General features: G+C 57.1%; 1 protein-coding gene across 1 annotated transcript in view; it reads left to right on the top strand.

Annotated features, from left to right (window-relative positions):
- Nucleotides 1-2528: 2528 nt before the first annotated feature.
- The window catches only part of QRFPR (pyroglutamylated RFamide peptide receptor), a gene marked incomplete at its 5' end in the record, with an annotated part of 29278 nt that continues 20565 nt past the window's right edge, over nucleotides 2529-11241 (top strand). The window contains one exon of the mRNA XM_084883270.1: nucleotides 2529-2868. Coding sequence (XP_084739396.1) covers nucleotides 2529-2868 — 340 coding nt within the window. The remainder of the gene's footprint in view (nucleotides 2869-11241) is intronic.

The raw sequence follows: 11241 nt of genomic DNA, 5'->3' as shown, positions 1-11241 counted from the left end.
CAGCAGGACACGGAGGCTTTATTCTCCCTGTCTTTGTACAAATCACTCTCAGAACCAGGACTGCCGCTAGGCATGTGTAATAGTGAGCAGCCACCCGCAGCTGCTCCCTGCTAATGGACACTCGGTGCATTGTGTCCTTGGTATTTCTTATGTAAAAGCGAAGGTGCTAGGTTCCCCCCTGAGCCCAGAGCTAGGGAGACGTCTGCTTCCTTCTTTTCTCACGCCACCAGGGCTGCCCTGGTCCGCGGTGTTTCTCTCTGGGCCCGGCTTCCTCGTTGTCAGGAAGCTGGTGGCCGGGAAACCCACCGGCGGTGGCATCCTGGAACCGGATTTGCCGGCACGACACCGGCCCACGGCCTCACCATCAGCCTCAGGACCCCATGCTGCCGCCTCCTCGGTGTCTTGTCCCACATTACGGCTCCTTGCTTTGTAACAGAGACAGCATGGGCTCGGGAGCCGGACTGCCTGGGGTTTCGAGAAGCACACCCACCGTTTGTACCGGTGTGATCTTGAGAAAGTTTTGTAACAGTCTCTCTGCCTCCCCTTTTCATTTGTATGGCAAGGACAATGGACGCACCTGCCTTCGACAGCCATTGTGGAAACGAAATGAAATAATGCGTGTGAAGCACGGTTCAAAGACATCATTATGGCAGTCTTTTCCTTTTGGAAGAAATGGTGGTGAAATATAATATGTACCGTCTTAGCCACCTTTGCCTGTACAGCTCAGCGGTAAGCACACGCACGTGGCTGCCAGAGGACTTTCCATCCTGCCAGTCTGGAACACCGCACATGGCAATGACGCGGTACCTGCCCTGCTCCCTGCCCCCACGGCCACCGCGTCTGCCTCTGTGACCCTGATGCCTCCGACACCACAGGGAAGTGGAGCCTCGCTGTGATGTCCTTTCGTGACGGGTGGATGTCACTGAGCATGCGGCCCCTAAGACTCATGTATGTTGTGGCATGTGTGAGCATGTATATTGTAGCATGTGTGAGCATGTTCTTCCTTGTGAAGGCTGAGGGAAATGGCACGTGCACGGAACATTTGCTCATCCACTCATGATGGGCACGTGAGTTATTCCCATCTTCTGGCCTTCCAGAGAAAGACACAGAAGCACATTTGGGGTCGTAGGGTTCGGTGAAGGATTAGATGGGACATCAAAAGTATAATCAATACAAGGAGAAAAGTGGGACTTCACTGAAATAAAAACTTGGACCTCTGAGGCCCTGTTAAGAGGATACATAACAAGGTAACACACCAATGGAAATAGGTGCAAACCACTGATTTGGCAAAGGATGGGTGTCTAGCCTACAAAAGGAGCCCGTAACACCCAACAGCTAATCAGCCAATCGGCTCAATTAGAATACGGTCCAGGCACCCGCCGGACACCGGGACGCAGATCAGCACCCGGAGGTGTTCCTCAGCCTCGCTGTCAGCACAGGCAGACGAAGACTCAGTGAGGTATCGCCACACACGCAGGGCAGCTAAACACACACACACAAACACAAACCCAGCATCAGGCGGAGAAACCGAACTTCATACTTTGCTGGTGGAAATGTAAAATGGAACAAGCCACTCTGGACCGCGATTTGGCAATTTCTTAAAAAGCTAAACATACCAACCATAAACTCAGCCAGCACACTCCTCGGCATTTCCCAGGGAAATGAACACGCATGCCTGCCCAAAAAACCTGGGCGTGACTCCTCACAACAGCTTTGCTTGTAACAGCCCCACACCAGAGACACCGCATGTCCCCAGGCCAGCCCGGAGTGGTTAAGGGAACTGATCATCCTCAGCTCCAAACAGGATCTGAGCGGAAAAGCAGCATCCGCAGGATGTGCCTGTGCGGCCCTGGCACACAGTCTCAGTCAAAAGCAGAATGGAACTGGAGGGCAGACTGGTGACTGGGAGACGGGGGAGGTAGGTGGTGGGAGAGCTGGGGCCGGAGGCAGGTCTCCCTGGGCAGAGGGGAGGTTTCTAGCTTGACTTTGGTGGTGGCTCCAGGGGCTTTCACTTGGAATAAAATCCCCCTCCTCCCCAACACACACACACACACACACACACACACACACACACACACACGCGCGCGCGCGCGCACCCTGTGCGAACTCTCCTGGATTTAAGTCCGATGGAATCAGGGGGAGGAACCAGGTGAGGAACGCACAGGACCGCTCTGTGTTGTTATGGTTATTTTTTAAACAACAGAAACGGCGGCGGCCACACTATTTCCTAAGAGGAGGACGCACACAAACTATGAGCTTGGGAAAGGCCAGTCCTCAGCTCTGCCCATCCCTGTCCCGTGCTGGGGGAGGGTGCCCCAGAGATGCTCCCGCCCTGGGTGGGCGGCGACAGCGAAGCCCCTCCTCCCGCCCGGAGAGCCAGTCGGATCCGAGCGCGCGGAGCCCTGCGCTCCGGAGCCGGAGGAGCCTCACTTGGGAACCGTCGCCCGGTCCATGCTCGCGTCTCGCCGGGCTGCCCCTCCGCCCCGAACTGGGCCAGGCCATCCCGCAGGCACCGGGCCGGCCGGGCCATGCAGGCGCTCAACATCACCGCCGAGCGGCTGTCGCGGCTGCTGCGGGACCACAACCTGACCCGCCAGCAGTTCATCGCGCGCTACGGGCTGCGGCCGCTGGTGTGGGTGCCCGAGCTGCCGGCGCGCGCGCAACTGGCCCTGGCGCTGTCCGGCGCGCTGCTGCTGGCTCTGGCGCTGCCCGGCAACGCGCTGGTGCTCTCCGTGGTGGCCCGCCACAGGGCCATGCGCACTGTCACCAACATCTTCATCTGCTCCCTGGCGCTCAGCGACCTGCTCATCGCCCTCTTCTGCATCCCCGTCACCATGCTGCAGAACCTGTCTGATACCTGGCAGGGGGGTGAGTCTTCAGTCCTGACCCCTCACCCCGTCACCCCCCACCACACACACACACACACATACACAGTCTGCTCCACTGACCTCCTGACTGCCTCTCTTCGCTTGCTTCTGCATCCCCGTCACCACGCTGCAGAACCTGTCTGACACCTGGCAGCGGGGAGTGCGCGCCCGCCCCTGCCCTGGCCTTCAGGGGGACCCCCCTCACTCCATTACCCCCTCTGCCCATCCCTGTCCCGTGCCGTCTGCTCTCTCCCCCACACACCGTCTGCTCCCCTTACCTCCCGGCTGTCTCTCTGCAGAGTCTGGCCTCAGAACCTCCTCACCTGTGCTCAGTGCAGAAGTTTTGGGCCTCTATGACCTGTCCGAGCTTTTCTCTCCTTGTCGCCTAGAGACAGGGTCAGGGACCCGCTTAGGAAAGGGATCCCAGGCAGGGAGGTGGGTGCATCCCCCCCTCCAGCCAGTTCAGCTTCTTTCCATGATCACCATTTTTAAAAAATCCTGTATAATATAAGCCCAATAGGCTTAATGTCCTGCCCTCCCACCATTGGACCAGTTGCCATGACGTGTGCTGACACCAGGCGGATGCTCTGACCCATAGGTTAATTTGCTGCTGCTGGGGTCTGGTCAATCTGGACTGAGCAAGATGGGCTGGACACACCCTGGAGCCCTCCCACAGTCCCTCCCTGGCCCGTTGTGCACCGGCAGGGTCCCTCAGCAGGGTCCCTCAGCTGGGCCTGGGCCCTCTCACAATCCCCGACCCCTCTGGGGATGCTGGAGAGCCAGTTTTGGCCGGATCTCACAGGCTAGGCCGAGGGACCCCACCTGTGCACGAATCTGTGCACCAGGCCTCTGGGTTTTGTTTTGTTTTGTTTTAAAAATATATTTTATTGATTTTACACAGAGAGGAATTGAGAGGGACAGAGAGTTAGAAACATTGATGAGAGAGAATCATCGATTAGCTGCCTCCTGCACACCCCCCTCTGGGGATGTGCCTGCAACCAAGGTACATGCCCTTGACCGGAATCGAACCCGGGACCTTTCAGTCCGCAGGCCGACGCTCTATCCACTGAGCCAAACCGGTCCTGGCAGGCCTCTGGTTTTTAATAAAGGATAATTACCAAGGTTTTTCCCTTTATTTTTAAATAAAATATAATTACCAAAGTTTCTTTTTTTCTAGTTTTTAATAAACGATAAAAATATTTCAAATACTAAAAGCCCCAACATCCCCACCTCCCCAACCGTGGCTCCGTCCCCAAGGCGCCTGCATGGCCTCCAGACAGTCAGGTGCAGCCCAAGCACACACGTGTAATTAAGCCTTCACAAAACTGACATAACACGTGCAGAAAAGGGTGCATTGGGCCGTCATTTATAAAGGGTTATCGGGCCCGGGGGGAGGAACACAGACCCTCTGCTCTCCTGACCGAGAGACAGTTCCTCCCCCTCCTTTGTGGGGAGGGGGAACCGCGGGTCCCTGGGGTCCCTGAGTCCCGGGCAGTGGGTGGAGGTTGGGAAAGTAGACACTGCACTTCCAGAACAATCTGGTCCTTCCAGAGACAGCTAGGGAGTGTGTCCTTGTCACCCACAAGCACCCTGGGTGTGCCTGGGTGGGTGTACGCAGATCCTCAACCCACAGTCCTCGCAACGTGGTGGAGACAGGGCAGGGGGTGAGGGGATTGTGAGAGAAGCTGGCCTTACGCCCACAGGCCTTGCCAGGTCCACCCCTTGCTAACTCCTTTCAGTCTCCTGCAGGCTGTCCCTTGCCTCCCATAATCAGAATTTGAGGTCTTCCGTCTCTCTCCCTGGCATTGCTCCCCCGCACTCATTCCCGTTTCATCTACGGTGTAAACGTTTCCCCACACGCGCACAGCATCCCGTCTGGAGCGGTGCCTGGGGGTGGAATCTGTGCCGGGAGTGGACGTGGGCTCCTGGGACACAGACTTCCTCAGGCACGCGGTGGAATCACGCGGTGGAACGAGTACTTACAGGTGCCCAGTGCAACCACCTCCGTAAAGTTTGTGTGGAATCTTTTATCATCTTACATAATTTGTTATTCTTAGAACTGAAAGATGTAACAGAAGGCCAGAGGATGCCAGGACACAGGCTTTATTGGAGAGAAGAGTACCACTGCCGGCTGCTCCCAGAGAGAGAGCGGGAGAGAGCGAGGGCCGGGGTACAAGCACCTTTAAGGGGAGGATAGAGGACAGGGCTTAGGGCACTCAGCACACGCTGTTTGGTGGTTTCATGTAACGCCTATGATGAGGGACCTAGGGACTTAGGAATCGGGGACTTAGGGTATTGGGCAGGTGCTGATGAGTGGTCCAGTGCTCAGGAATGTCCGGCTGCAGGTGGGGTTTACGTCCCTCCATCACATGGAGGAAGGGAGAACCTGTTAAGAACTAGGCTCAGGTGCTTTGGAGCCTCCGTTTGTGAGGACAAACTTAGGAAACAGAGCATTGCTGGGAGATGTAGCTCCATGTTTAAAGGGCAGCATCGCTGAGCAAAGCGGACCTTCTCCTGAGGATGGAGAGACTGGTTCCTCCTGTGGCTCTGAGCCGTGCCTGTTCTCCACGTCTGGACCTCGGTGTCTCGGTAAAACGCGAGGGATTCTGGGCGCTGGTAGCAGGATGAGGCAGAGCTCGGAGCCGAGCCTGGGGAGGGCGATGCCAGGACCAAGCACCTGCCTCTTCCCACCTGAGGCCTCGTATGGGCCCTGCACGGGCTTCCCTCACACCTCCTGCTTCTTCGCTTCCGACATCACAGAGGCATTTCCTTCAGCTTCTATCGATAGATGCTGCAGAGGGTCATAGGCTGCTTATTCACTTCTCAGGGTTAGTGTGAGGGTGACGGGTGTCGGTAAAAGTGCTTTGAAAAACACTGCCCATTGCACGAAGGTGTAAAGCAGTAATTCTATTAAGGAGTGTTTGGTTGGAGGTGGCCTGTGCTTTTGTCTGGGGCCACATTTGTAGAATATATATATATATATATATATATATATATATATATATATATATATTATCTTTAATATTTTATTTATTTATTTATTTATTTATTTATTTATTTTACAGAGAGAAAGGGAGAAGGATAGGGAGCTAGAAACATCGATGAGAGAGAATCACCGATCAGCTGTCTCCTGCATACCCCCCCCCCCCCCCCCCCCCCGCTGGGGATGTGCCTGCAACCAAAGTACATGCCCTTGACTGGAATCGAACCCAGGACCCTTCAGTCTGCAGGTCGATGCTCTATCCACTGAGCCAAACCGGTTAGGTCTAGAATATTCTTATAACCTGAGTAAGCCACACAGAAATGCACATTCAGGGAGCGGAGAGAGTTTCCGGGGAGAGTGAGCTGAGGGCATGGCATTTGACTGGCAGGGTGGGATACTATGACAGAACTCCGGGGTCAGGTAACAAGAGAAAGGCCGAGAGAATGAAGTCCAAAAGTTGAAGATGAGCTCGGCAGTTATTTATTTTTTTGTGTGAAGCTCCTGAGGCTCGCCTTTCTGGCAAAGCATCAATTTATTCGGAAATGAAAAGAGCTCACCGGTGCCGCTGTGGGCCTCCGAGAACAGGAAGTAACGGGAAATGAGCAGAACTAGGCTGGGGCAGAGGAGGGGCTGGCCGAGGTGGGAGCAGGAGGGCCTCTTGAGTTTCCAGAGGAAGGAGGAGGGAGTGTGTTCTAGAACAAGGGAAGTTTGAAGGAGAGAAGGCAAAGCACTCCAAGAGCAGTGTGGAAGGAAGGCTTTTCAAGAAAATCGCTGAGATGTGGGCCTGGGGCAGTGCTGTGGGGGCACATTGGAAGGTATATAACCCCCATACACTGTGACTTCCCCTCCAATGCTCAGGGGAGGCGGGGCTGCAGCATAGTGGCCACCAGGGGGTGACAGCAGAGGAAGGAAGACCTGATACTGTCTTCCCCCCTCCCCCAGCCCCCCTGCAGGATCGCTGCTGGGGAGGGCATAGGTGTGTGTGTGTGTGTGTGTGTGTGTGTGTGTGTGTGTGTGTGGAGGGGGGGGGGGGGGTTTGCCCAATATTGTCAGATCTCCTTTTTTTGCTGTTACCATTTTATTATTACAGATTTTGATGATGCTGGTGTTTACTTCACATTTGAAAAGTAAAATGCACTTGGGGGAAGGAGACCCTTTCTGTGGGTTTGGCCCCAAATAATTCACAGATGTCCAGGTGGGGCTAGTCCGCAAAGCCTCTCCAGATGCCCTGACCACGGCGGGTGGGGTAACTCACTGGTGTTTCTCTGTCTGTGGCAAACTCACTCCTTGGCTGGGGACCAACACCGCCTCTGGGCAGAGCCACGTTTTGACAAGATCCCGGGTGAGGCCCCTGGCTCTCAGGCCTGGCAGCACGGAGATGCTCCCGGAAGCCCAGGGCATTGAACTCTGAGCCCCAGGCAGGGGCTCCATTGGCTGGAGCATCACCCGGTACACCAAAAGGTCACAGGGTCAATTTCGTCAGGGCACGGGTTTGATTCCTGGTCAAGGTGCATACGGGAGGTAGCCAGCTGACGTTTCTCTCTCACTTTCTCCCCCCTTCCACTCTCTTTCTCCACCTCCCCCTCCTTCTCCCTTCCTCTGTCTCCAAAATCAATAAAAACTTATCCTCTGAGGATTAAAAAAAACCCAGCCAGTGTGGCTGCAGGCCAGTCGCTGGCCCAGACTCGGTCCCCCTGAGCCAGGAGCCGGCTTGCCCTGAGCCCGCCCGTGCGTCTCTGCCCAGGTCCTCACTCAAAACCCTCGTGCTGCTGCTGCAGGTCACGGCGGTGATCTCCACGTGGGAATCCACGGCCACGAGTGGGGCCTTTAAAAAAACCCCCACGGTTGGTGTCCAGCTACCCCAAGCAGACATAGCCTTCCTCTGAGGGAGACAAGGGATCCAAAACAGTGGTGTTTTACTGAGTGACACTCACCAGAAGGTGACCCAGGGATGCTCAGCTCTCAGCCGGCCCAGCATGAGGCAAGCTGCTCGCCAGTCCCCTATGCACTTGCCTTAGCATCCCACCATCAGCCATGTCCCAGCCACCAGCCACATCCAGCACCAGCCACGTCCCAGCCACCAGCCATGTCCCAGCATCAGCCACATCCCAGAACCAGCCACTTCCCAGCCATGTCCCAGCATCAGCCACATCCCGGCATCAGCCACATCCCAGCACCAGCCACATCCCAGCCACCAACCACGTCCCAGCCACCAGCCACATCCCAGCCACCAGCCATGTCCCAGCCACCAGCCACATCCCGGCACCAGCCACATCCCAACACAGCCATGTCCCAGCACTGCCATATCCCGGCCAGCAGCCACGCCCTAGCACCAGCCACATCCCAGCCACCAGCCACATCCAAGCCATGTCTCAGCCATCAGCCATGTTTCAGCACCAGCCACATCCCAGCCACCAGCCACATCCCAGCCATGTCTCAGCCATCAGCCATGTTTCAGCATCAGCCACATCCCAGCCACCAGCCACGTCCCAGCCACCAGCCATGTCCCAGCCACCAGCCACCACTCCCACCCCACAAAAACTCCCAACAAGACCGAGCAGGCCGGGGGGGGCCTCCTTCCCCCAGAAGAGTCAATGGGCTTGCTTGTGACTTTGCTGTTACCTCCGATGTGAGAATGGGTTGTGTCGCCGTAGTGATGAGGAGCGGGCCCTGGAAGTTCTGGCTCCCGTCTGCTCACTCCCCCATGTGGTCAGGCTCCAGCACGGACTTGCCGTGGGCCCGCGGCCGTGGCATTTACTGTCGGACCCGCAGCCGGTCCTCCTGGTGTGTCTCCGACTCCCTCTCCTTTTAGCCGTTTGGTCACAACATCTAAAACTCTTCCAAATTCATGACTGCACCTGCTTTTTCCTCCCAGGTGATTAAGAAAACCATGTTCTGTCTCACCCAGTGTATTCAGTGTCATTTTCCGTAAATGCAGACACGTGCTCTCTTCTGGAGGAGTCCACAAATGCCCTTTCCTTCTCGCCTCGTTCCCCTTGTCCCTGTCCCTGATGGCTTGCTGGGCAGGCTCTCTCTCTGTCCTCCGGTCTCTTCTTCCTCGTTTATTGCTGCACAGACGCCATCCTGGGGATTCGCGATTCTGAAATCAGTGTCCAGTCATCGTCTAAGCCACGGTGCTCCCCTGATGTGAATCAGACACTTACACTCGGGTCTTACCAGCATTCCACCTCCCCTCCCCTCTGCCCAGGACTGCACCGATGAATAGTCCTGGGAGCCACATTCCTGTTCAGCATTTCCTGGCTCTGCTGTGTGGAGCGTGGGTGCTGAGGAGGGTGACCTGTGAGTGTGGGTGAAGAGGAGGGTGACCTGTGAGTGTGGGTGCTGAGGAGGGTGACCTGTGGGTATGGCTGAGGAGGAGGGTGACCTGTGGGTGTGGGTGAGGAGGAGGGTAACCTGTGGGTGTGGGTGAGGAGGAGGGAGACCTGTGGGGTGTGGGTGCTGAGGAGGGTGACCTGTGGGTGTGGGTGCTGAGGAGGGTGACCTGTGGGTGTGGGTGCTGAGGAGGGTGACCTGTGGGTGTGGGTGCTGAGGAGGGTGACCTGTGGGTATGGCTGAGGAGGAGGGTGACCTGTGGGTGTGGGTGAGGAGGAGGGTAACCTGTGGGTGTGGGTGAGGAGGAGGGAGACCTGTGGGGTGTGGGTGCTGAGGAGGGTGACCTGTGGATGAACCAGGCCTCCCTCAGAGCAGGAGGGGAGAGGAGTTCTAAGAAAGGATGGAGGAAGTATGAGCATTTGCTGACATCAGGCCTCCGGATGAGCAGTGAGGAGTGTGCAGTGGGGGTGTTTAGCGGGGATGTGCAGTGGGGAGTGTGCAGTGGGAGTGTGCAGTGGGGATGTGCAGTGGGGAGAGCGCAGTGGGGAGTGTGCAGTGTGGATGTGCAGTGGGGAGAGCGCAGTGGGGTGAGTGCAGTGAGGAGAGCACAGTGGGGAGTGTGCAGTGGGGAGCACTCAGTGGGGTGAGTGCAGTGGGAGTGTGCAGTAGGGAGAGCACAGTGGGGATGTGCAGTGGGGATGTGCAGTGGGGAGAGCACAGTGGGGAGAGTGCAGTGAGGAACACACAGTGGGGATGTGCAGTGAGGAGCACACAGTGGAGATGTGCAGTGGGGAGAGCGCAGTGGGGAGTGCGCAGTGTGGATGTGCAGTGGGGAGAGCGCAGCGGGACGAGTGCAGTGAGGAGAGCACAGTGGGGAGGTGCAGTGGGGAGCGCTTAGTGGGGAGAGTGCAGTGGGAGTGTGCAGTGGGGCACGCTCAGTGGGGAGAGTGCAGTGATGAGTGTGCAGTGAGGAGCACACAGTGGGGATGTGCAGTGAGGAGCACACATTGTGGATGTGCAGTGGCGAGAGCGCAGCGGGGCGAGTGCAGTGAGGAGAGCACAGTGGGGAGTGTGCAGTGGGAGTGTGCAGTGGGGATGTGCAGTGGGGGTATGAAGTAGGGAGAGCACAGTGGGTGTGTGCAGTGGGGAAAGCACAATGGGGATGTGCAGTGGGGATGTGCAGTGGGGTTGTGCAGTGGGGAGAGCACAGTGGGGGTGTGCAGTGGGGATGTGCAGTCGGGAGAGCACAGCGGGGAAGTGCAGTGGGAGTGTGCAGTGGGGATGTGCAGTGGGGGTATGCAGTGGGAGTGTGCAGTGGGGAGAGCACAGTGGGGGTGTGCAGTGGGGATGTGCAGTGGGGAGTGTGTAGTGGGGATGTGCAGTGGGGAGAGCACAGTGGGGGTGTGCAGTGGGGAGTATGCAGTGGGGGTTGCAGTGGGGAGAGCACAGTGGGGGTGTGCAGTCGGGAGAGCACAGTGGGGATGTGCAGTGGGGAGTGTGCAGTGGGGATGTGCAGTGGGGAAAGCACAGTGGGGGTGTGCAGTGGGGAGTGTGCAGTGGGGGTGTGCAGTGGGGAGAGCACAGTGGGGATGTGCAGTGGGGAGCGCTCAGTGGGAGGGTGCAGTGGGAGTGTCGGGTCAGGTTCGGGGTGTTCAGGTTCTGGCTGTCCAGGGCCTATGGAGGGGCTAGGAGAAGGGGGACATGTGGTGACTGAGGTTACGGGAGCCTGAGGTGTGGGAGGGTTCCTTTTGGAGACTCCCAGGAGCTAGGAAGTCAGCTCTCACCCAATCTCCTCAGTGGGCTCAGCATCAGGAAGGTGAGGCGGGGCATGCCTGGGGCCAGGGTGAGTGTCTTCCCAGCCTCCTCCCTGTGGGGTGCAGCCCCAGCGGGATGGGAGCCACCTCCCCCTGTGGTGGGTGCAGCCCCAGCAAGACAGGAGCCACCTTCACCCTGGTGAAGTCTCTCACGTTTCATTCTTTTGCACATGGCTTTCCAATTTCCCCAACAACATTTATTGAAGAGGCTTTCTTTTCTCCATTGTGTGTTTCTGGCTCATTT

This window comes from Pipistrellus hanaki (genome assembly GCF_964339955.1).
Source record: "Pipistrellus hanaki genome assembly, chromosome: 5".
Classification (NCBI taxonomy): Eukaryota; Metazoa; Chordata; class Mammalia; order Chiroptera; family Vespertilionidae; genus Pipistrellus; species Pipistrellus hanaki.
This window is presented reverse-complemented; position numbering and strand designations above follow the sequence as displayed.